Source organism: Spodoptera frugiperda, chromosome 26 (assembly GCF_023101765.2).
Source record: "Spodoptera frugiperda isolate SF20-4 chromosome 26, AGI-APGP_CSIRO_Sfru_2.0, whole genome shotgun sequence".
In the NCBI taxonomy this organism is placed as follows: Eukaryota; Metazoa; Arthropoda; class Insecta; order Lepidoptera; family Noctuidae; genus Spodoptera; species Spodoptera frugiperda.
Window position 1 is genome coordinate 7,784,467 of NC_064237.1, and position 26,264 is coordinate 7,810,730.

At 34.9% G+C, this 26,264-nt stretch overlaps 1 protein-coding gene across 1 annotated transcript; it reads right to left on the reverse strand.

The window, feature by feature from the left end:
* Positions 1-1,355: 1,355 nt before the first annotated feature.
* Positions 1,356-24,636, reverse strand: LOC118264734 (aldo-keto reductase AKR2E4-like). Its single transcript, XM_035577343.2, has 7 exons — positions 24,474-24,636; positions 23,171-23,263; positions 21,422-21,604; positions 19,563-19,679; positions 9,148-9,315; positions 6,445-6,642; positions 1,356-1,739 (listed from the first exon to the last, which is right to left on the reverse strand). The coding sequence occupies exons 1-7, from the start codon at positions 24,522-24,524 to the stop codon at positions 1,500-1,502; spliced, it is 1,050 nt and encodes a 349-aa protein (XP_035433236.2). The 5' UTR covers positions 24,525-24,636; the 3' UTR covers positions 1,356-1,499.
* Between the last annotated feature and the right edge of the window lie 1,628 nt (positions 24,637-26,264).

Genomic DNA, 26,264 nt, shown 5'->3' on the forward strand with positions numbered 1-26,264 from the left:
GGGATCTCTTCAAAAATGAGATGTGGAAGATATTCCAGGGAACTCTTCAAAAATCAACATAATGAGCTCTGCGTTTGAATTTAATAGATGTATACTCACTTAGGGCATTGAAAAAATAGTTTAAAAACGGACTTAAACTAACTTAAAACTAAAGAAAGCTACGAATTACGAATTTATAACAATTAAAAAAGAAACTATATTACAACCTATCCTCTATGCTATAATAACCAAGCTTAAACTAAATAATTTAAAAGAAACGACTTAAATCTAATCTAATTAAAAAAAAATTAGACTTACAATTTTATTAAAAAAACTAACTACAGTAACTACTAATAATCGATATCAAACTAAACCTACGTTAAATAGTTTAACCAAAAAACCAGGAAAACCCAACAAATAAACTTATTAATTGACAAATACAACGAAACCAATTTAGAATATACGAAACAGCAGGACCACTACAGACAAATAATCATACGACTGATAATACACTTTTTCTACGATAGTACCGAAGCGCTCGGCCGATACCCAACCAAATGAATGTAACGAAACCATAGCGCGATCTATTTCGATCCGAAATCGAAAGACAACTTGGATTATTTATTTATACTCCGTTCGGGCATTTTCTTTGTACTAAAAGTTTAATTATATTGATATTATTTTTTTCATACCTTTTTACTATTTATTTACTTTTTTCGATGAATTAAAACAATAACATGAACCGAAGTCGTGTAACGATCGACATAGAATTATCTATACTCCGTTAGAGCATTTTCTTTGTACTAAATGTTTTATTATATTGATATTATTTTTTTCATACCTTTTTACTATTTATTTACTTTTTTTCGATAAATTAAAACAATAACATGAACCGAAGTCGTGTAACGATCGACATAGAATTATTTATAAATAATTTATTTCTTATTTTTATTTTTTGATTTTTGAAATAAAAATATATCTATGTCCTTTCTAAGGTTCTAAACTATATCTGTACCAAATTTCAACCAAATCCGTCAAATAGTTGCGGAGATTAATGGTATAAGCATAGAATGTTCGACGTGATTCTTTAATTTGACATAACTTTTTTATTTATGAACCGATTGACATGAAACAAACACTAAATGTAAATTTAAGCATCCCACAATATATTCGTGAAAACCGCATCCAACTCGGATCAGCCGTTTCTGAGATTAGCGCGCACAGACGAACAGACAAACAGACAAACAGACAAACAGACAAAAAAAAAGTTAATTACATTTTTGGGTTCGACATCGACATAACAATAACCCCTGCTATTTTTTTTATTTTTATTTTCAATGTACAGACAGCACTTTTCTACGATTTTATTATATGTATATAGATTTTTTTTTATAAAAAATAAATTGAAGTAAATTGTCAAACACTTTTTTTGATAACTCAATAAAAAATCGTTTTAAAAAGGCTTTTGCGAAAACAATACATTTTTGTTTTATTTTTATAAAATGAAAACTTTATTTATATCAATCTTCTTTGCTGTGTTCAATAATGTACTCAATTTCCGCCTTAGTAAGGTTCTTTTTCTCAAACGGAAAATATGGATGGTCGTACCATTTCGCTGGAGTTCTAAGTCGGTAGTTGACGTTGAAATTTGACAACTCTTGTACCTCTTCTGGGGTTAGGCTGAAGTCTAGGATGTCTAAGTTTTGTCTGATGCGCTGCTTGTTTGTCGACCGAGGTATGGCCACAATGTCGCGATCCAGCTGTAAATATTAAAAATATTTTTAGCATATAAAACTGACACAAACTCACACATTTTATGATAGATTTGTCTGCAAATCCTAAGAACCCATTTTTTGCATAACATTTGCCATTATAGTGCATTTTTAAAAGTCAGCAAATATCAATCTATTACTACTGAATCCCGGCGCTGTGGTCTATCTTGCTAGGGGCTCCGGCTCGAAAAGCAGGAGTAGGAACTGGGTAATTTTTAGTCAGTAAGAGTAAGTAACATACTCCCTTTCGCCTCACCCAAAGCGGGAGAAGTCATTGGAAGACTGTCTCCCTTTAAAAAGTCCAACTGAGAATAAATTTAAAAATAGATATCTAATCCAGTCCTAGATTGCTCTTAAAATCATGACTTTGCAAATAAAAGTTTCTTTTACAACAATCAGAATAAATAAGAGTCTTAAGATATTATAGTTCAACAATGAAAAACCTTAAGTAATTTGAAGACGAGAGTAGACATTTATTCGTTTAGTTCAAACGTTTAAGTCTGTTGAAAGAAACTAAATTGCCGTAAAAAGCGAAAACTACCATCAAGGGAAGATGGGAACTTTGTTCTAGATAAACGCGTCCATTCAAACAAGCTATAAAATTATGATTTATTACATTGTAATCTTTTGAAACACACTATTTTTGAGGCGGAAAGTTGACTTCCTTGTTCGTTTGTAAGGTAAAAGTAAAAAGAAGAGAGAAGAAAAACAAAATCGTTGCAGAAAGTTTTAATGGTTTTTTTTTTCTAAACATTAACTTTACTAAAAAAAATAAACTGTTAACTGATTGTTCAACTCAACCCGACATTCTTCCAGTGAAGACAAATTGAATAAGCTTGCGTATTAGGGCGCTTTATGTGTACTGAGATGTATTATATAGTAATACTACGAAGTTGTAATACCTAAGTTGTGAAACTATGTGATCGTTTGCACTGATACTAAACTATGCAGTAGTGCGAGGAAGATGCGCAGCTCATTATGCAATATATAAAATATAGCCTAGCTAGTGCTCCCACCGGTGCTAAACTATGTGTACTAATGAATATGATTGGTATAAGCCAAACGCATGCACAGCAACGTGGCATAGCACAATCTTTGGAGGTATAATTATTTAGTCGAACAGTCAAATTAAAACTACGTTCGAATACAATAAGGGAACATGTCAATACTGCATACTATCATAGTATTTTTTCACACAACTCTTATCAATACAATTTATAATAACCCTAAACTTAATCCCTAATCGCCTACGCGCTCCGTGTAAACAGGCGATATAACTTCACAAACGAATCGCTTTAATAAATATATACGATTTTCCAGTCAAAGCCAATTGGGGTATCCAACTTTAGGGTTTAAATTAAACAAGTTGAAAGTGCTGTTGACACGTATTTGGAGCTGTCACCTCGTCAAAGGTAAGGTAAGGGATAGTAGGGAACGGTAAATGGGGTAAAAGGATTTCGTATGCCGATTAGAGGGTAAGAATCGGGGGAATTAGAGCTGTCATTGTGTCACAATGTCAATTTGATTTGTGTTTTAGACTGTTTCATCGTTGGAGATAGGAAATATTCTGGTTTATCTAAAATGCTGTCATATTTTCATGACAGATATTATTTCAAGGAGATTAGAACAGATTTATTTTTTGAATTATAACTAGTATTTTTCTCTTTATTTGTTAGTTGAATATGTTGAATTTTTTTTTTTGCAAAGTAATGAAATAACGTCATCAATAAAAAAAGAAAAGCCAATAACATTATTTTTTAAATCCACAATATTTTTGCTTCAACACAAAACCACCTGACGTACAATGTTTTTAATTCGAATTTTAAATTCATATTTTTAATAAACGAATAAAAACATATAAAACGAGACTGGCAGTTTATGTTGAGGTTTTATCGTTATAAAAAATATGGCCGTAATTTTATAGTAGGTAGGCATAGACAGCTGGCTCATAAAACCTATCCCAATTGGCTAGATTACTTGAATACATTTTCAACCTTATTGCTTTACAGTAGAGTTCAGAATTGATAGAACAATTTTTACACTTTAGTATACCTTGATGAGCGTCTGTATCTTTAATGTTGCCTTTAGACGAGTTAACAACATCGGTCGGAAAGAGGTCTTGGCACATTACACCTTTTTTCAATGCAGCTTTAGTGCCGATACGGTAGTTTAACGCCTTAAAAGATTATAAAGTCAAACTAAGGAACTACCTATGCTGTGTTATGAAAAATCTGGTACTTCGTTCATCGTGTCGCAAGTGTGACTGTTGCATGGGGTCTTAGGTTCGATTCCCTATACAGTAGAACTCCAATTATCCGAACTCCGACTATCCGAATCGCCGATTATCCGAATCACAAAAATTGTCCAAAAAAAGTCTAAGTGCGCTATTATTCTCCCCCCCCCCCGCAAAGCCAGTGTTTGCGCGTCAAGTCTTGACTTGACTTGTCTTAACTTGCCGTTGTGCCTACACTGAATTCCCCAAGCAATTTAATTCAATAAAAAAATAGTGCAGTATCAAAACGTAGCTCTTATTCTTTTCAATGGCATTTTTTTTTTAAAATCCGATTATCCGAATATTTGATTATCCGAATGGGTCCCGGTCCCCATTAATTCGGATAATTGGAGTTCTACTGTAGTTGGTTAAACATTTATTTATATATTTCGGTATTTAGAATTATGATAGATGAAGTTTATATCATCTTATAGCATCAAGATCGGCCCCATCTACATGGAACTCTTAACATAACTGACGAAAACTGGGTTTTACATCACCAGTGTACCTTAGTGTACTTCTGCCTACCCATCGGAGGTTAAAATGTATGATGCTATGATAATGTGATGTAAAGATCGACTTACCGCCGTACTTAGATTCATTTAATAGTTACTTAACCCAGTCCTTAACAATTATTTTCGGAACAAAATCGTTACTGAGCTTTTTGCACCGAGTTGATTATTTTTTTTTTATTATTTCTTGTTACTAAAGTATAGTTTAAGTAATCATTAAATGTCTCTAAGGACTACAGTTACAACATTATCAAGATACTACTAAACGATATAGTTAGTAGATTACATCAAGATATATCTACTGCAAAATTGTACTCCAGCCAAGAGTGAGGAAGGCACGATTGTCGTGAGCGTTAGATTAGTTCCTACACGTGTATTTTGTATGTATTACCAACCGACAACTACACGACACTAGTGGAACAGTTCAAACACTGTGTGAATAGATACCTAAGTGTATATTACCTACGAGATCTAGATATGTTAAGGTCGAATGTCTATAATATCGATTGTTTTTGAGATAGAAAATAAAATCTAGACACACGGCAGTGTGTCCGCCAAGTTCGAGCAAAAAACCGACACACCGGCCGTGGGTTATATTACACGAACCATTTCGGGCCAAGTTCGACCCACCTATAACTCAAAATCTATTTTATCTACGCATATGAAATTTCTAGTATCTGTCGAGATCTACTTACTTATCTAAAATACAAAATTTCATTAATGTACCTATTGTAGGTCTTGAGATATTGACGACAGAAAATCGCTTTTTTACTATACACTCACTGACTGACTCACTCATCAAAAACCTAGACCACTTCCAATGGTCGTATTGACTTGAAATTTGGCATGGAGGTAGGTCTTTAGGTCAAGGTAAAGGAAAAAATCTGAAAATGGCCAAGTGTGAGTCGGTTTTAAAAATAATGAAGGTGTAAATTCATACCCTAAGGAACTAAAACAAAAAATTATCTATATCTTCCAATGGTCGTACCGACCTAAATTTCGTTACGAAGGTTTGTATTTAGTAAAGTAAAATAAGAAAAAATGAAAATAAACCTTACAAAATAAATGAAATCCCACCCAAAACATAAATGTAAAGGCTGCCAAGTTCGATAATATTGGAATGCTTCGCCTATAAAAGAAGTGAGATCTAAATAAGTACCAAGTTCCATACACAGACCTCAGTTAAAAATGATATAACTTGGCAAGTTTTAATAGAAAATTATATACTTGACTCATTGCGTTTAGTAGGTTTATAACAAAATGTGTGAAAACTTGCCAAGTTTGTTTTACTTTCTATGTACAAAACTTGCCAAGTTATATCATTTTTAACTGAGGTCTGTGTATGGAACTTGGTACTTATTTAGATCTCACTTCTTTTATAGGCGAAGCATTCCAATATTATCGAACTTGGCAGCCTTTCACATTTATGTTTTGGGTGGGATTTCACACTTACTACCACGCTCAGTGTCATTTAATGGTCACTTAACCTAGTCCTTAGCAATTGTTTTCGATACAAAATCGTTACTAAGGAATAGTTTAAGTACCTAACAATTGAATGTCTCTGAGTTTGGCAATTAATATTATAAATGTGTGAGAGAGCCATGCTTCGGCACGAATGAGCGGAGTGACACCACGGCCTTACAGAATACCGACGTGAAACAACGTTTGCATTGTGTTTTGTTATGTGGGTGAGGTTACCGGAGGCTCAATTACCCCCCATCCTAATCTTTCCGATCCCCGATTCCCCAACAACCCTTAAATTCCTAACCCTCAAAAGGCCGGCGACGCACTCCTAGTCGTAACGCCTCTGGTGTTTCGGGTGTCCACGGGCAGCGGCGATTGCTTACCATCAGGTGATCGGTTTGCTCGTTTACCGGCTTATAATATTAAAAAATCTAAATATACTTACCAAGTATCTAAGCAGTATCTGAGGCACAGTCTTGTGATATTTCTGTGCCAATCCTTGCAGCAATGGATGATCAGCTCTCGGTTGCGGCCCATGCTTCTTGCGGCCAAGCACGGCACCGAAGGGACTGTATGCCATAACCACTACACCATGCCGACGGCACCAGTCCACCAGCTCATTTTGAGTTATTGTTGGGTTTACCTAGTCAAATGAAAGTATTCAATTTTCAATACACAATAATAAAAAAATTGTGTTTACTGAATTTTGTATGTACACAAATATGTAAGTTCTCTGTAGGACAGCCGTTTTCCTACTGTTTAGACACCTCTAGACATTGCTGACAAAATTGTCAAACATCTTAAGCATTTAATTTATGTTTAATTCTCTGGTGAGCGATACTAAATTAACTAAAAATCGCCACGTCGCCACGTCTGCGCACGCTGCTTATGATAAAGAGTCCCTCTGTGACTCGAAACTAGTAGAGCTATTCTCCATTAATGTACGTGAGTAACCTGTGATTTTTTATTAATAAATTATGTAACCGTGTTCTAACTTCTACGTTATTTTTGAACCAAAATAAATTAATACATAATACTTTTCCTACTCCGACATCCAATATTAGCTTCGTGATCGACAGCACTTACTAGCTTGTGGTTTTCTCTTAAGAGCGTAGGGTCCAAAGCTAATCCACTTTTCGCCAGTCATATTATTTGGCCGACATCCAGAACCCAGCTTATTGCCATACAACGAGCGCATATGCCGACTTCATTCTACTGCTGTGAGCTTCGAGAGCAAAGAACACAATAATATTCTACTCAACAAGGGTATTGATCCCAACAACGTATGCTCAGAAGTCGTACTTTTATGACATTATTAAACTACTAACCAATTTTTTAAATTTGTATTTCGTCTTATGTAAATGAGGCCTATAACAACACTAGCTACTTCCGCGCGGTTTCACCCGCTCTGCTTGGCTCCTATTGGTCATAGCGTGATGTTTTATAGCCTATAGCCTTCCTCGATAAATACACTATTCAATACAAAAAGAATTATTCAAATCGGACCAGTAGTTCTGGAGATTAGCGCGTTCAAACAAACACACAAACAAACTCTTCAGCTTTATAATATTAGTAAGTATAGATTATAATATTAGTATAGATGGGTGTTAAATGCATCCTTGCTTTAATATTATAAATGCAATGCTGGTTTATAACTCTTTCTTTCACATTGCAATGGATCGTTGTTATCAAATCAATAACTTACTGCCGCACTCATAGACAATTACTTATGGTAATGATTTATTTAAGTAACCAATGACTTTCCCTGTTTTCTTGCTTGTCTCTTGTCCCTTCGGAATCCGTTCGTGCGTTCTGGAGTTATAGCGTCAGGAAGTAAAACCCGACTTATTTTTATTTTATATATTATGAATTGAATACAATTGTTTAGGGCTAGATTAAGTGACCATTAAATAAGTCTGAGTACGATCTTAACTATATTAGAACTTTTGTTAAGAAAATAGCTAAATAATCAAAAGAAGATAAACCGCAGTTTAGGTTAATTAAAATAATTTAGCGCCACAAACAATTTGAAACAACGGACCGTATAGCCAAATACGTTAGTTTATTTATTTATTTATTTACAGGAAACTCAACAGCTTACTTTCTAAGTACATGATATGGTATATATGTGACATGAGGTTCTTAAGCCAATAATAGAGTTTCACAGCATGCATTATATTAAACTAGAAAGTGGCGGAAAAAAGTAACCTAACAATATAATTTATAACAATATAATAATTAAAATAATTAAATACAATAATTAAATAACTAATAATAAGTGAATAAACCAGTACTATTAACGAATCGGTGAGCATCTCCACAAGTGATTTACGAAATGACAGCTTAGACAAGCTTTCAAATTTGTCTATGTACAAGCGAGGTAGTCGGGTCATAACAGCATTACTCCCATAATTAGACCGGTGTGACGGTACACTTAACAAGTGGGTGTGTCTTGTACGAGACCTTTGTGTGCAAAATTCTATGCACGACAAAAGTTCGCCGCTGTCAATCTTACCACGTAAAATATCAAACAGGAGAAGCATATCCAACATCTCTCGTCTGTCAACGAGTGGAAGCAAGTGATAATGACTACAATCCGCGTGATAAGAAGCATGACGCTTGTTGCTTTTAAAGTTTAAATATTTTATATTTTATTGAAATAGAAAATACTTTTTTGTATTACTTTCATTTAAAAAACATGGTTCGAAAATAGAAAACGTTTTTATAAAACCGAAACGCTAACCTTTGAAAACGTGGTGATAAATTCTTTTTTAAAAAACTTCGCTTAGCTAAAAATCTATAGATACACGTAAAATAGAATTGTAACAGGTCCTATGTCTAAAAAACTAATACTTATAGAAAGACTTTATCTTTCAAAGGACCGACTGAGTTAAAATTTCGGGCGAATATCTTTTTATTTTAAAATAGTTGTTTTCGAAAAAAACAAATGCCTAGTAAATCTCTTCAATAGTACATTTACTAAACAAAGAGCTAAATAAAGTAGACTTAATAAAGCAACAGAAGCAAAAACAACAGACTTAAAATGAAAAGCTAAGAAATGGATCATAGTCAATCTTTTGAACGAATCCCGTGCTAATAAGTAGCCAACCTCAGCTAGTTTGCATATAAAAAACAATATCGTAGTTACCTCAATCTGCAGCACAGCGGGTTTTATCCTCGAGTTATCCCAAAGTCTTTGCATTTGTGTGATGTTGAAGTTCGACACTCCTATAGATCTGGTCAGGTTTATCATCATCATATCTTCCATGCCTTGCCAGGTTGTCAGGTAATCTGTGTCACTGATGGAACCGTCTTTCTACAAAATAATAATAGAAGAAAGTATCATAATATAGGTATAGACTTACATTACATTAACTTTGAAAAAACAACCAGTTGAAATGTTTTTTTTTTAACTTTGAGCAGGATTTGTAATTTGTAAAATACACAATTAACAAACAAATCAATTAATTAATTAATTAATTATCTATCTAGGTCAGTAACAAAAGTTCTGATAATTGTACTTTTTTATGGAATAGGGGGCAAAGGAGCAGCGTTGCCCAGAGACAACACCAGACACCACCACCACAGGTACGTTGCCGGCCTTTTTTAAAAACAATACGCTCTTTTTTTGCAATAGTTATACCTACTTTATTTGACTTAATATTGCGCTCTGTTAATCCGTACGACCTTTGTTATGTGTGTATGTACCTATGTTTAACAAATAAATTTCTGAATGTAATAGGCAATAATAAACTACTACTAGACTAGACTACGACTTATAAGGCTTGACATTTAATTTGGATGTTATTTATAATTTGGAATATTAATAATGTATAATTTTATTGTTTTTTTTTTTAATTCTGATGTATATTTTATTATTGTATGCCTCAACGGCGGAACATAGCTGAACTAATTTTAATTATTTAAGATCTGTATTTATAATGCATACCTATGGTCCACAATAAAGCTGATTTGATTTGATTTGATTTGATTTGATTTGAAGTTTTGTACCAATTTTACTATGAAGATATACAAACTTATGTAATATATTATAATTAAATTAAAACCTCCCAAATGCCTGAAACCAAATCTCGCAGCAACGTTTGTTTACATAACACTTGCCAAAGTAGATGGATTACTTACCCACTTCGCTACATCAAAGTTAAGTAAGTTCGATAATTTAATTATTGTTTACAATTTAACAGAACTGACGTCAAAGTTTAGCCATAGACTCGAGTAAGTTTCACCTCAACTAGCCACGTGTTCACGATCAGTACCCTTACTACGAGTTTGTTTTACGTTTAAAGTAACCGAAACGAGAGCGCGTTCGGCGGTCTGATTGGCCGGCGCGAATGAACCAACCAATCAGAGCGCCTAACACGTTTTTATTTCGTTTTCGTTAAAAGTAAAGCTAACTCGTACTAAGGGTACAGAGCTAAAACGGGGAAGTGTTACATGTTTCTGGTAATGATAAAGGGAACCAAATGCCTGGTAATCACGAATAGGTAGTCAGTAGTGCATTGTGGGAAGGGAGAGACATTTGTATGTGCTTTGTAGAATGGCTTTTAGATATCAGGATAGCGACAGTTTGATTGGTTAACAACATTTCATTTTGTATTGGAAAATCTGACAAATTAACAATAGAGACGTCAGTTAGGTAATGAAAAAATATTAGACACGTATATTTTTATTTATTCATATAAGGCAATAATACTTAGATAAAATGAATCAAAGTTTTGGAGGGGAGTAAATAGATTGATTCCGTAACAAAATAAAATAATCTACAAACCGGACATTAAAATAAAAATTAGTCATCTATCCATTCAGTCAATCGTTTTAACTGGCTTCCTAGATCACATAAATATTAGTATTTTTTACTCTAAAATAATGTACAATTATAGCTTAGAAATCGGATCAATGAGTGTATTATATTGAATCATTAATTCATTATTAATTAGGTAATTAACTTCCATAAAAAGCAAAGGGGAAAATGGACATAAATCAAAAGAACTGATTTCTATTAAATATACGGTAATACAGATTTAGACCTGAAAGTGTCATTAGCCCCATCAATTAGCAATGAAAAATATTATCGGGAAAACTTCAACAATAATTGGGCTGAACTTTATTAATCATTAGTTGAAAACTTTGAGACATTTATAGGCCGTACTTGGCCTTTGGTTAAGGTCAAACGGAGGTAAGTAAACCATGGAACTTGATTGTTTCTATCACATAGTTCATAAGGTATGTTGAGCTAAGTTCCAACAAGGTTTCTAAACTTATGTATGTAGGTGCCTACGATACGCCTTCCTGGTTAATTAAATCATTGTCGACAACTAGTTGCAAACATTATACTTTGCTATGAACTTATGACGTCATCATACATGTTATACACGTGATTTTTATTTTGCAAAAGCGAGCTATTCGAGCAATATATAACTTGCCCCGTCGCGAATCTTTGAGAGAACTGTTTAAAACTATAAATATTCTTACAGTGCCTTCTCAATTCATTTACGAAAATATTATGTACGTAAGAAAAAATCAACAATTGTTTGAAAAAAGAAGCGACAGACACAATTTTAATACGAGAGGTAAAAATAAGTTGGCTATACCGCAATTCCGATTGTCCAAAGTGCAGAAATCCTTCATGGGTTTTTGTGTTAAATGTTATAATAAACTACCAACTACCATACTGAATCTGAACGAGAAAAAATTTAAATCTTGTATAAAGCGTGAACTGTGTAAACAGGCATATTATAAACTGTCAGATTATATTGAAGATAAAAATGCGTGGCAACATGTTGGTCCGGCTCCACTGGACACTCGCTCACACTAGACAATGCTCAAATACGATCACTAGTTACACGTTAACTTAAAGTACTAATTTATTCCAATGCAGTCTAGGGATCCTGTGGTATCAAGCAGTTATTTTTTGATTTGAAAGATTAAATTATGTATTATTTTTATTTGTATAGAAGCATTATTTCAAAATTGTAAGTGTACATATGTGGGCACTATGTTTGAAATAACCCGCTATTTTATTTTACAAATTGGTTTTATTGTCCCGTTAGTTTTGACGTATGGTAGTTACATTGTTCCTACATATATATACAATAGATAAATAGTGTATTAGAGATATTGTAAAAAACCTTTTTTTAAAAGAGTAACGATGGAGTTTCTTGCTCGTTCTTCTCCATTCGAAGCTACACTTTGGAACGAGCGCCTAGCTTCACTGACAGACAGACTGACAGACAATTCAATTTGACGTTTCAAAAGTGCCTTATTTAGGATTAATTGAAATAAATGTTTTGACTTTGACTTTGACTTTGACTTTGATGAAGTACCAGTCTATCGTCAAATTAAAATAAAAGTATGACCATTTTTTGTATTGAAAAGTGGAAACAATTTCTTTTTGACTGAATAAACTACCTTTAATGGTTCGACGTCTCTTTTCAGGTATTTCTGATATAATTATTTTCTGACATCATTATCTTAACAAAGGACCGCAAATGAGCAGGTCGGTCCGCAAGAGAATTGGGTTTGTTATATAAATATTTGTTTAATGAAATTTATGTAAAATGCATTGCTGTACTATATTATGCTTTTGGAGTAATTATTTTATACAAACATGACAACTTCTACTCCAAGTTATTATTGTGCTTTTTCTCCTCTTTTATGTGTCTCTTTGGCAATGGTAGACAAAAGCCTCCTCCAATCTTCTCCATTCCTTTGGAATAAATTCATTGTTTCTAATTCCGTGAATTATTAAATTGTATTTTTTCCAGAAAACTTTGGGGTAGGCCTATGTTTAGGACTTTAGGTCGTGTGACTAATTATGACGACGATGATTATAATGAAAGGAATCACAGAAAAATAAATATTTGATAAGCTATGTTTTTAGAAAAATACTAATCTTTTGTCATATTACGTCGTTTTGTCTTAATTATTGCTTAGGCATTAGGCAATTTGCTTAGGCAAACAGTTACAAAAATAACGTCCAACCTACATTTTTCCACTAGTAGTAGTATTTATACAAGTATGTAAATACCCAAATTTTCACCATATTATGGACGGAAGACTCAATAGCATATACTGAACATAAATCCAGGCTCCGTGCTAAGCAGCAATACATAAACGAACTTCCCAAATTCCCGTTGCAACGAGAATTTCGTCAGAATTACAGACTAACATGAAATGAAGCTTTGAAATGAAGCTCTAGGCTGTTTATAATGATACTTAACCAATTGGAGGAAAATTAAAATCATTAGAGCATTTCTCATATCGTCACGCCTTTAATCCCCGAAGGGGTAGGCAGAGGTGCACATTATGGCACGTCATGCCATATAAATATATAAATTTTCGAAAAGCCGAAAAAAAGCCCAGTAATACTTCGCCCGACCCGGGATCGAACCCGAGACCCCTTGCCCGGCAGTCGCACTTGCAACCACTCGGCTAACGAGGCAGTCCTCAGTAACACAAATTGGGTTTCCATTTTGTAAAAGACTAAATAAAAAAGTATTCATGCCTTTGTATTTTATTTTGAAAAGGCGTCTATCCTTACACGGTAAATTGATAACCCCTAATCCACTGTTCGAGGAGACGGTCATATATTGTCTGTTAAAACAAATTACAGGGGTTGTTTATTAGCTTTTTGAGAGCCTTGTAGCTGCCACAGATAAACGCACACACACACACACACACACATAGACACGTTAAACTTTATAAAACTGCTTTTACGTCGAAAATTTAAAAACATAATTCTTGCATAACTGCACATTTAGTTAAAGAATAATAAATAGCATTATTTATAAACACTTTTAGTAGTAAGAAGTTGTAGAGAAAACATCGTTGTAAAGATAAAAAAGTTCATAACATTTTAAAAGGAAAACACGAAGAAAAAGTTTCCGAGAGGTTCCCAGAAGTCCTTCTTAGTCCCTCCCCTGTATACTTAGGTCAAATGTTTCGTTACCGGTATCACTTTTCGCAGTAGTTTTTAGACAAATAAATTCAATATACAAACTAAGTTTTTCAGTGTATATCGACTTACAATTACATTACATACATCGATTGTAAATGATTTTAAAATATCTTACTTTTTTCCAACCATATAAAACGCCATGATTCATTCATAAAACTGCAAATACTGAAGAGAAGACACAAAACGACAGTGCTGCCACTATTCGTCAGTCTATTGTTTCAACTTTCATCACGCAAAACTATTCACTCGTGACACCCAGTCACCTGAACCAATCAGAGCTCTAGAAAAAGACAGGTATTGCCCACATGAATACTTTTTCCTTTTTATTTTACTGCAGTAGTAGACTTTTATAGGACTCATAACTTATCTAGTAAAAAGTAGATTTTAAATGTAATATACCTTACATATTTTAAGCATAAGAGTCGTGATGGTATGTTAATTTTATGGGCAACCAGAGAATGCATTGGGTATTCTTATAGCGTATGTTGTAAATAACAACTTGAATGGGACAGCTCGACCGGAGAAGTAACACTTTTCTCAGACTACTAGGCTGAAGTAGTGATCTAAAGTCGCTACGTTTTGCCCAGGAAGTGGAAGACCAAATGCCACATTATCATTCGTGTAGCAGGTGTACTTAGGCTGTGGTGGCTGCCCTTAACCTATGTTGCTACAGATTATAATAAATATTTATGTGTTCATGTTTATACTAACAAAACATTTGAATGTTACTGTAGCATTACTCAGCACAGTTAGCGCGATGGCTGGACAACTGGCTGTCCGGCTGGTTCGATTCCCACACGGAGCAATTCCTTGTGTAATCCACAAATTGTCGTTTCGGGTCTGGCTATCATGTATATGTGAACTTGTGTATTTGTCAACGCACCCACGACACAGGAGAAAATCCTAGTGTGGGGTAACGTTTAAAAAAATGCAAACCATATTAATAACAAAATAATACCAGATTGGGTTAATTGGTACTACTAGGTTTATTTACAAAGAAAATAAATACTTAATTAGTTAAAACTACGTAATGAAAGAGGAAATTTTGAAAGTAGACTATTGATTGGCCTGTCAAGGCTGTTCGGAGTCGGAGTTAGATTATATCTGGAACACAGGCAGCTGCATCGACCGCTCTAATAATATCGTATTGCGATCACCAAACTAGGAATTTGGTAGCATATAGTGATACATATTTTACCGTGCATTGTGAAATTCATTTGCACGTGAATCATACAACGGTATGTAGATTGAAATTTGTCATTTGGAGTAGTGATTGAGCATTTTATTTCTGTGCAACGTGTCGCGGCTTCAATTCCCGTAAGCTTACATCTACTTTGATCCACTATTACACATAACTATATTTGATCCACAAGCGGTCGTTCTAGCTGATTATGTGTGTGTAAAATAATTTGTTTGTAATATTAGTACCTATACCTTTTTTTAAATAATATTAGGTAGTGTCGTTCTACGTGGAGGACTAAGGGGGAGGCCTTTGTTCAGCAGTGGACGTCTTCCGGCTGATGATGTTAATAATGATGAATATTAGTATAAACAAAGTTGCAAACAACACATTTAGTACCTAGTCACTACTACTAAAATGTAACCTCAAAAAAATATGTAACTCTATACATTTACTAAGATAACAGAGATGAGGGATTCCGTATTGTATTAAGGAATTTCCTAATTTCATACAGAAGCAGAAACTCCGGCAAACGAAGTCCCAGCTACGGAGCAAAATGTGGGATAGAAATACATTTTCTATTTCCTTGTTTATTTATTTTAGCTACACAACATGACTTATACCTTTCATTCCTTACAAGAATACATAGAGGCGTAGTTTTAAGATTAACTGCCGCATTTAGAGACATTTAATGATTACTTAAACTATTCCTTAGTGACGATTTTGTATCGAAAACAATTGCTAAGGACTGGGTTAAGTAACTACCCAATTCAAGCACATAACAACAGATAGAATTCGTTATGTACTGACATATCGATGGAGACAGCATGTATATAATTATATATCTCAATTGTGTACTGCGTATGGTATAAATTTATTAAAGGCATTGTACATTGTACTACAAAAGCACTTAATTTCGAAAGCAAACTCAAAACGTCAGCTCATCAAACGCAATCACAAAAAACAAGCAAAAACAAACAGAAATAGCACATTGTATCACAGTTTTAATTAGCCCATTCGACCAACTACGAAAGCACTTGAAGATATTTTACAACCAGGTTCCCATATACCTCTACAAACTACACAAGCAACGGCACGGTTCTGGTTTAATGTTATACAATAATCAACTCTAAAATGTTGTTTCAAGCCATCACCTAAGTTCATTATAGCTCATAACTTATGACCCTTTCCCCTTAAGGCAAGTTTCGCAGTTACTGCTTGATAAGTAACAAAATTGTTATTGCATTTTCATTCAAAGTGTTAACTTTGTTACCTATATATGTTCTGTTATCAAGTTCATTTGCTTTTATTTTTATTGTTTGGTTAACATTACTTTTAAGGGTTTGGAGATGCTGCGGAATACCTAACTGGTTTACCGGGGCTCCGCTTGGAAAGCAGGAGTAGGAACGGGGTGGTTTTTAGTCAGTCAAGAGTCTGACACTCCTTCACGCCTCGCCAAAGGCGGGAGAAGACATTCGATGATTTTCTCCCTTTAAAAAAAGTGTTTGTAGATGCGTACATATACAATGTAAACTTTCTTACAAACTCATGCCACCCTCAAATAAGTGCATGATAGAATCTGTAGCACCTAAATCATCAACCAGCTCATAAGAAAAGCGTAATTAACTTCATTAAATTATTTTAACATTTCTTTTCTACCGTACACATAATCACATAGTACATGTACCTACATGCAAGTAATCACATACCTTCATCAAGCGCCTTTCCAACCTCTGTATCTACATTCCTCTCGCAGTGAATAAAGTAATATAAACACAAAACTGTGATTCCTACAATGTCATTGCCTACGTAATTTAGACCGTAAAGCTTACTAAATATAGAACACATTCCATTGAGACTTGGACCTCTAAAAACAGACTGTACATGAATTTCGTGTTCCAAGTAACACAAGCGGCATGTTATTATCAAAATGATTTTGTAGTAGTATTACTGTTAACACTGGTTCGTTAGTTCAGTTTTGAGAGGTCATATGTCTAAGTTACTATAGACAGCGAAGGATGGATAGTTGGGTGAAGTTATTAGAACTCAACGCAATGCCTTTTTTACAACTTCACACCCTTTATCCCCGAAGGGGCAGAGTGTCACATTACGGTACGTACATTATGGCACGTAATGCCACTGTACAATATACACCTACTTTTCACCATTTATGTGAAAAAACAACTTGTCCGGCCGTCGCACTTGCAACCACTCAACCAACGACGCAGTCAACGCAATACCACGTCGTCTAAATTAGTGTGTAACTCTTTTATTAGACTTAACTCCTATTAGAATTTTAAAATGGTCACCTCTGCTAACGCGTTTGAGGCTTTGACATATAAAAGGTGCTATGTTATGCACTGATTTTCAAAATTAAATTCTACAATTGTGTTCAATTTATAGACATCAGTACCCTTAGTATGAGTTTACTTTACGTTTAAAGCAATCGAAACGACAGCGTGTTCGGGGCTCTGATTGGCCGGCTCGAATAAACCCACTAATCAGAGCGCTGTACGCGCTCTCATTTCAAATAATTTAAACGTAAAGCAAACTCGTACTAAACGTTCTACTCACCACGACATCTATAACACAACAGCCGAAAACTAGGATCATTCCAAATTACAACAATACATTTTCAATGCACCTCTGCCTACCCCGTTCTTGATACTATGTCATTGTTACTCATCTACTCCCAAGAGGCGGTGTGTGTTTGAGCGTACTCAAATAGAGTCTTGTAAAGTTTAATGCGTTCCAAGGGATTGTTTACGTTGCGAAGCTGTGCAAACACGAAATTAGTTTTCCTTGTACGTGTGGTACGGAGCGAACTGCTCACCTTCGCTTTAAGATAATCTTTCTTGCTTTTTTTTTCTTGGCTTAAAATTGATTTGGTAAATAGACAACTTAGGTTTTGTTTTTTACGGAAAGATTTATGGATGCACATGTTTCCAGTTTTATTAAAAATGCTACCGAAATGCTGTGAGACATATTATTAGTAAGCTACCATATTCTTAGCAAAAATCCAAAGACATTCCACACGACATGCTGCTGTCGCGGAATGCTGCTCATGAATATGAGCCTCTAGCATGGCTTGAAACTAGTCGAGTTCCTCGTCAAAACATTACGTGAGTAAGCCGATAACATAATAATTAATTCCACACGACCCTGGAATTGAACTTAAGACTCCTTGATTGGTAGTTGCATTCTAGACCATGTAACTGTTGTAGTCAATGCATCAAACTCAAACTCAAAATATTTATTTGCACGTTAAGGTTACATAAAAATAATAATGCATATAATAGGTATTTGAACGATTACTATCTTAATTTTCATTTAAAATTAATTACTACACCGAGTTCAAGGATTGCCTACAATTTAACTACACCTCTGCTCACCTTTTCATAAAATCACTACCATATTATTATTATGTTGTAACCACAAACGTTAAATAGTTAATTGGCGACTAGTTAGTTAGTTTGCTTCCCTATTCAGATACACGCACGGAACAGTTTGGCAAAAGTTAAATTTATACATTACATTAATTAGTCAATTGTGTACCAATTTTGTGCACTTAATAACCACTAGTTACTGTTAATTGTGAGTGCTTATGCTATAATGCTTAATTCTACCAGTTAGGCACTAATCAATTGTTAATGATACTTTACTACTCGATTTTAAATCAAAACGTTATTGTAGCAAATAGTGGCGTGACGTCATTTGTTTAATTAAAATTATAAAATTAACTACAGTTTCATACGTGTCAAAATAACAATATTTATAATGTATAAAACATCATTTAAAAATAAGTGTGGGAGAGCCATGCTTCGGTTCGAATGGGCCGGCTCGACCGGAGTAATACCACAACCTCGCAGAAAACCGAATCGAAACAACGCTGCATTGTGTTTCGTTATATGAATGAGGTTACCCAATTGACCCCCTTCCCAATCCCCAAAAAATCTTAAATTCCTAACCCCCAAAAGGCCGCCAACGCACTTGTAACGCCTCTGATGTTTCGGGTGTCCTTGGACCGCGGCGATTGCTCCCATAAACGTCGTCCCGTAAACGTTTACCAGCTAATACTATAACGGTGCTCCCACACAGCGGTTATATAACGTTATACAACACAATAACATTTGTGTTTAAACAAATTATAACAGTGGTTGTAGAGTATGTTACATGCTGTTATAAATGTTACACAATGTTGTATAACGTTATATAACTGCTGTGTGGGAGCACCTTAAAGCAGTAACGCAGCGCGACAATCGCCGCATCTCGTGTCGTGGAATGCTGCTCATGAATATGAGCCTCCAGCATGGCTTGAAACTTGTCGAGTTACTCGTCAAATACTTACAAAATATAGTAAAAAAAAATAGTAAATGTGTTAATTAGAAAACCATAAGTCACATACCCTGTATCCCATGGGGTAGTGCATCAAGTATAAGTCAACGTAGTTCATCTGAAGTTCTTCGAGACTCTTCAGTAGGGCTGGCAACACCTCGTTGCGTTCGTGGGCGTCGTTCCACAACTTGGAACAAAACAATTAATTATACACTACCTGCCTAATAACTAAGCAGCCAGGATTTTCATAATTACCAAAACCAAAGTTTTGTTGCCTCTGAAGTACTGTCCAAATACTGTTATCAAAGAGGGTTTATTTTGTTATAGTTAGAAGTTATTTTAGGCCGAAACAAAGGTTATCAAAATAACAACGAAATGTAAATTAGTCATCATAAATATTTAGTTTGGTTGTAAATGATATAATTGCTTTTGAACTAGAAGCTGCTTGGGCTTTGTGGAATAATATATAGGTTATATAGACTGTATATTGTTACGCCCTTTATCCCCAAAGTGGTAGGTAGAGGTGTACATTATAGCGCGTAATGTCACTGTACAATGTAGATACCCACTTTTGTACAATGTACACCTACTCTTAACAATTTATATTGTAATTCCTACGGTAGTTATATACCGAGCACATTTCGGAGAAATTTTCGAAAAACTGATAATAGCAGCAGTACTTTGCCCTACCCGGGAATCGAACCCGAGATTATATAGACTACATAGGTTATATATCGGGTTATATAGGCCTATAGTTTACAAACCTAGCTTTCAGACCTTAAAAAAGAACAAAAATAACAATCAATCATTTCTTCCACTACATTTGCCAGACATAAAGCAAGAAAATAATTTTAAATTGTATAAGAACTTCGATCATAAATATAAAGCGTGTCCAAACTCCACAATATACTGTTCACGTACCATGCACTTAGATATATTCGAGCCCTTAATGCAGTCAGAAATCACTAACAAAAGTGGTCTATTATAGCGGGGAGTGTATTCTAAGCCACGTAGATACCATTAATAATGTACTACGAAACTCATTTTCGTAGTGACATACACGTCTAGCCTCCTTTCACTAGATACTAAAGTAATAATATATGGAATAACTTTGCTCTAATATGTTTGCTACCACAACCTCTAAGCTAAGAGAATGTGAGGCTACATTCACCCTGTATCGATATTTATCCTTTTACTTTAATATTCTCGATTTGACCTTTAGTTCTACACGTGTGATATGGAAAAAAGGTTTATTTTTAGTTTAGTTTTAGAATATGTTGAATATTTACTGCCGTTTACAATCGAGTTAAACTTGGGCGAATAATTTTGGGTTTTGTGTAGGACGTTTGCAAATTTTATCATACTAGCTTATGTCAGCGGCTTTGCCTGCGTTTTCCTATTATAAAAAGTAGCCTATGCGTTATTCCAGATCATAATCTATATCTATTCCAAATTTTATCCCGATCCCTTTAGTAGCTTTGGCGTAATTGAGTTACAAACATCCATACTTATAAATTTTCGCATTTCTAATATTAGTAGGAAGTATTTCAATCTCAAACAATACAATCAGACATCAGTGGACCTAATTACTATTCAAATACTCTAGCTATAAACATAGTTCAAATCTCGCACAATAAATTATTTTCGAAGATATAAAAGCTAAATTAATAATTATGTTATTGGCTTACTCACGTAACACGATGCAGCGATTGTCGCGCTGCTACTTCGTGGCGTCGTGTATCGTGGAATGCTGCTCATGAATATCAGCCTCTAGCATGACTTGAAACTAATCGAGTTCCTCGTCAAATAGTTACGTGAATAAGCCGATGGCATAATAATTAATTTGGTAAGTCTCACGTAAGTTATAATAAAATATTAAAGCTAATTGATGTTTAATATAACATGATATAACAAAATATTTACACAAACCTTCGTAGTGATGTACACATCTTGCCTTGTAGCTTCGCCCTTGTTTATGAAATTTCGTACACCGAGGCCGACTTCGTCCTCGACTCGGTAGAGGGAAGCAGTGTCGATATGTCGGTACCCGGCCTCCAGCGCCCATTGTACTGCTCGAGCCAAAGAGTGGTTTACCGGCAACACCCGTGTTCCCTACGAACAAGGAACATCACTATAAGGTCCGTTGGCAACATATCGACAAAACATGTTCGAGAATTTTCGAAATATGTTTACATGTAGGGATATTTTATTTATAGAAACAGCTTCTACCCGTAACTTCGTCCACGTAGAAAAGTATTTAGACAGAACTCCGTTTCGCCACCAATGATTTTCCCTGTTTTCCTGCTTTTCTCTTGAAATTTTTTCTGCATTTTCTTTGCTATACACCTGACAGAGCCCGGGGCTTTTCTAACAAATGCAAAACCGTGGAAATCGGTTCGTGCGTTCTGGAGTTATAGAGCCTCAGGAAGGAAAACCTGACTTATTTTTATATTATTGAAGATTATTTGGTCCATTTTCCAGTAAAATTCGAATTCAATTGGTTTTCTTCTATGAGATACCTCAACGTACATATACAACGTGTAAGAAAAAGGGGGTATACATATCAATTGCACGGCTTCTAGATAACATAACAAACGATACGGTAAGGGTTTTTTAAACTCATGTTTTCATGGTACCAAGTTATGAATTTTTCAAATCGCGCCGCCGCGTGATTCAAAATTAGATAGACAGGTACTAGGCGATCAGATTGACAGAAGAAATGTTTCGTAATATTCGCGAGTGATCCCTGTAGTGTTGTGACATGTTTGTATGATTCAAAATCAAGAAACATGTGATACCAAGTATTTGGTACAAACATTTTTTAAATCGTATTTTAAGCTGAAACTTCGTGTAGAGACTCTAATCAACCTGTATTCATCAGGGCTTCTTGATGTATATGGGTATTTTGTTACACGTTGTATATACTACAGAAGTACAAGTGACTATTTCCTTTCAGAGAATACATTGAGTGACAGTCACAACAAATAAACAGCTGCAATAACACCGTAACATAACCCAGTATCCCCCGCAAGCAAAGTTACAGGCAAGCGGTAGTTTAGTAAATAATCCTTGTATTTCAAAGTTTCAATACACACGTACCACGTACGTACATCGAGCCACACCTACATAATGAAGCGAAGCGTATGTTCTCAGCTGCATTTGACTAAAGGCTTTGACAGGATAGATGGAACTCTATCTTAATCAGCTTTCCCCAACCCAATCCTGTTGTGAGTGCTCTATTCCTGAGATCGCATTAAGATTAAACGGTAACACTGTAACACTGTTTTCTATACAAAATGAAATTGACAAACAACATTTTGCGAGTGAATCCTGTAACTTAATTTGCGTAGTGTTTGCTTTGGATATTACCATAATGTTATGACGGTTATGCCTCTAAGGATTGGCAGTGATTTCCTTTCTATCATGCAGTCGGTTTCATCTATACATTGTAAAAGGTAATTTATCTTTTATCTTCAGAAAAATGATAATATTCATTATAATATGATAATAATCATTGCAGACCCTAAGTCAAAAAGTCAAAAATGTTTGAATCCATTCGAGTTCATTTCACACCTATAATTGATAAGTACAGCTCAAATAACCTCCTTATTTTGTTCTCGTGTTCGAACCTCACAAGCACTACTAAAAAGCAATTATGTACTGCTCTCTGGTACTTACATCAGCTAAATGCCCCAGGCTAGTCCCGAGGGCGATCGCTGGTATTTCGTACCCGTCGTTTAGTTTGTATGTCAACGCTTGCGTACTGTCGACCTGTAAGTAAAAGAAAATTTATTAGAAATCCAGGTAGATATCTACAAACAGATGAACTAATAAGAATAAAAGAAGAACACTTCTTCATGGGCTGCGAGAAAATGGAGATAGAAGACAGTTATCGTTCTCCCGTATGTCTCCAATACCCGAGGTATAGCTTAAATGAAGAATCACAGAACACTTTTATGTGAGAGGTGAGAGGAAAGAGAGTGTCACATTTTTACTGACTAAAAACCACCCCGTTCCTACTTGTGCTCTTCGAGCTGGAGTCCCGGTAACACACTAGGTAGTCCGCAGTTCTGGGTCAGGCATCAGCCCTACTGATGCCATACTGGTCTGATGGCTCTTTGAGGCGGGCGTGGAACACGACGCGCCGTACGGACAGATCTAGTTCTAGTTGGTTGGTGAGCTAATCGTGCTTACCGTCCACACACCCGCACTTACAATACGGGCATCGTATGACGTATATGAGTATCTTCTGCGACGGCTGGGTACCACAGAACACTAAATTCTTACAATAATTTATTTCACAGCTATCTAAATAGCATAGACAAAATAATAACACGAACTATACCAATTCCAAGTTCTGCGTAGCTATCATTTTGCATACATTAAAACAATTCTACAACTAAAGTTTCCACCTGAAGCTGTTATTTAAATAAATATTTTCTTTACAATCTTAATAGTTGAATTGAATCAGTAATTATAATCGGCCCAACAATATTTGCATTGTTATGGGTTCTGCATTCATTAGAGATTTGCGTTCCAATGGCATAATGTCCATTCAGGCGCAAATCCGCGTAATAGACATTACCTATTATGAACTAGCCATTGTATACCAGCTGTAAACAATACGCCTATTAGTATTGAGGAAAGCTTACTGTAAACAGACAAATAAATAAAAATAGGAAGTTTACATAGATACGAAATTTTCCAATAATCAAAAACTATACTTTGTAAATTCACTTCAAGTCAATGTATGGGACTAAACAAAATAATTTGGCTTTCATTACAATTATTATTTGTGTCTATTTACCAAACGCATTCATTGATTTTTATAGTCACAGTCACAGTTAGTCACAAAATCTTTTAAAAATTCAACATCATATTATTAATTTCTAACATAAGAGTATCAAAAATATTCCATACAAAAAAAAACCTATACTAACAAATAACAAATGCACCATGCAAGTTTAAAAAAAAAGCATACCAAAAGATGATTGAGTGCAAAAAACAACAACAGGCGAGCGTACACGTCCATTATAGATAAAATATAGCTACACTCTATACGTTGTAAAACTGACAAATTCCGAAATTAGAGTCTGATCGATCATCGACGTAACACTATCGATTTTATTGGTCGGTGTATGTTACTCGCGAGTGATACTCTGTATTTTATTTAATAGGTGTGATATAGAAACATGAGAACCAATGATAGATGACAGCATGAAGCCGAGATAAAACCAGTTTATTTAGATTGTTAATATTTACATTTTTTATGGAATAGGGGGCAAACGAGCAGATGGGCCATCTGATGAAAAGTGATCAGCGAAGCCCATGGACACCCGCTACACCAGAGGAGACGCAGGTGCATTGCCGGTCTTTTAAAAACGAATACGTTCTTTTCTTGAAGGTTTGAAGAATGTATCGGTTCGGAAAAACCGCCGACGACAATACTTGTAGTGGAATACATTGACTCTTTCCATGGGTTTAGTACGAGCCGATTAAGGAATCCTTTCTCCAACCTTCCTTCTTCCCTTTAGAGAATAAAAGTGATCATATATTTATGTTGATCTTACCATTGCTCTCAAAAAGTGAGTACCACTTTGACCAAACTCTGCCTATTCCATCGGGAAATGAAAGGTGTGATGGTATGTTATATTTATTTTACTCAAGGGCCGCAACTAGGCTGTAAATAGTACACAAACTTTTCGCCACTTATGTGAGTCCCATGGAATTGGGGTCGAACGCATTGCAATAAACCGAACACGATATATTATGGAGGTACAGCTGGCTAGACATGAAGCTATACTACCAATAAGTGAATTAACTTCAATGAGTTTTCGACTTTTTTACAAAACCACAAAGTTGAAATTGTGGTAAAGACATTTAAGAGTTTCGGGTAGCTTGATGTGCTAGTGTTGGTGATGTGTTTATAGTACTCCTGTACTACAACGACATCTACACGGCCAATGGAGCTGTAACATTAACGTACTTGTAACTTCGTGACACGATATAATTGACTTGGTTTTCTATTGTTTATTGGGATCTTGAATCGTACACGTGTAGAGTGTATGTCATTAAACTAATCAACTACAGGGTGTAAGCGGAACGCTCCCGAAAAACGCCACAAATTGTTTATGTTTTTATAATTTTAATCGTTTTTGTGTTTGTATTATTCATGCTATATTAAAATTCAGCATTAGAATACAACTATTACCTATTACTTAAAATAAACATTGAATTCTTAATTTTTTTAAATAATACACGTTTTTTACCATCACCTGTTTGCGACGTTTGGGAGCGTCCCGCTTACACCCTGTATAGTGGAAAATTGACTGCAAATGAAAATTTGGTTCTTCTCAAGTCGGTCTGGAAATTGCCTTAACTGCAATCACATAAATATTTTTAACAGTCAAACTATTTTTTAAAGTCGAGGAGTCGTTTGATCTTTGGACAGCTACCGAACAAAGTTTCAATATCTATGTAAGTTTTCAGCTATTTTTTAGGGTAACAAAGAAACGGAAATGCTCTTTTGCTTTTTTCTGGTTGATTTTCATATCAGTAAAAAAAACTCTTGAGTCATATTTTATGGGCGAGTTTAAAGCGACGCGGGACGCTACGTGTGCTGAATGGCGAATTAATCCATGAGGTATAATGTTTTATCTTTACTTGTATTCGTACCATTTAATCATTAAGTATTATTTCAGTGCTATAAATAATGCATTTATAATAATATAATGACACAATTTTTTATTTATGTAATCGATTTTTACCTTGT

Coding starts and splice junctions, on each gene's coding strand:
- LOC118264734 (XM_035577343.2), bottom strand. CDS start 24,524: ATGGACGTGTACGCTCGCCTGTTGTTGTTTTTTGCACTCAATCATCTT. Junction 21,605..23,170: donor GCCTGGGGCATTTAGCTGAT/GTAAGTACCAGA, acceptor CCTTGTTCGTAG/GGAACACGGGTGTTGCCGGT. Junction 19,680..21,421: donor ATGTGTACATCACTACGAAG/GTTTGTGTAAAT, acceptor TTTTGTTCCAAG/TTGTGGAACGACGCCCACGA.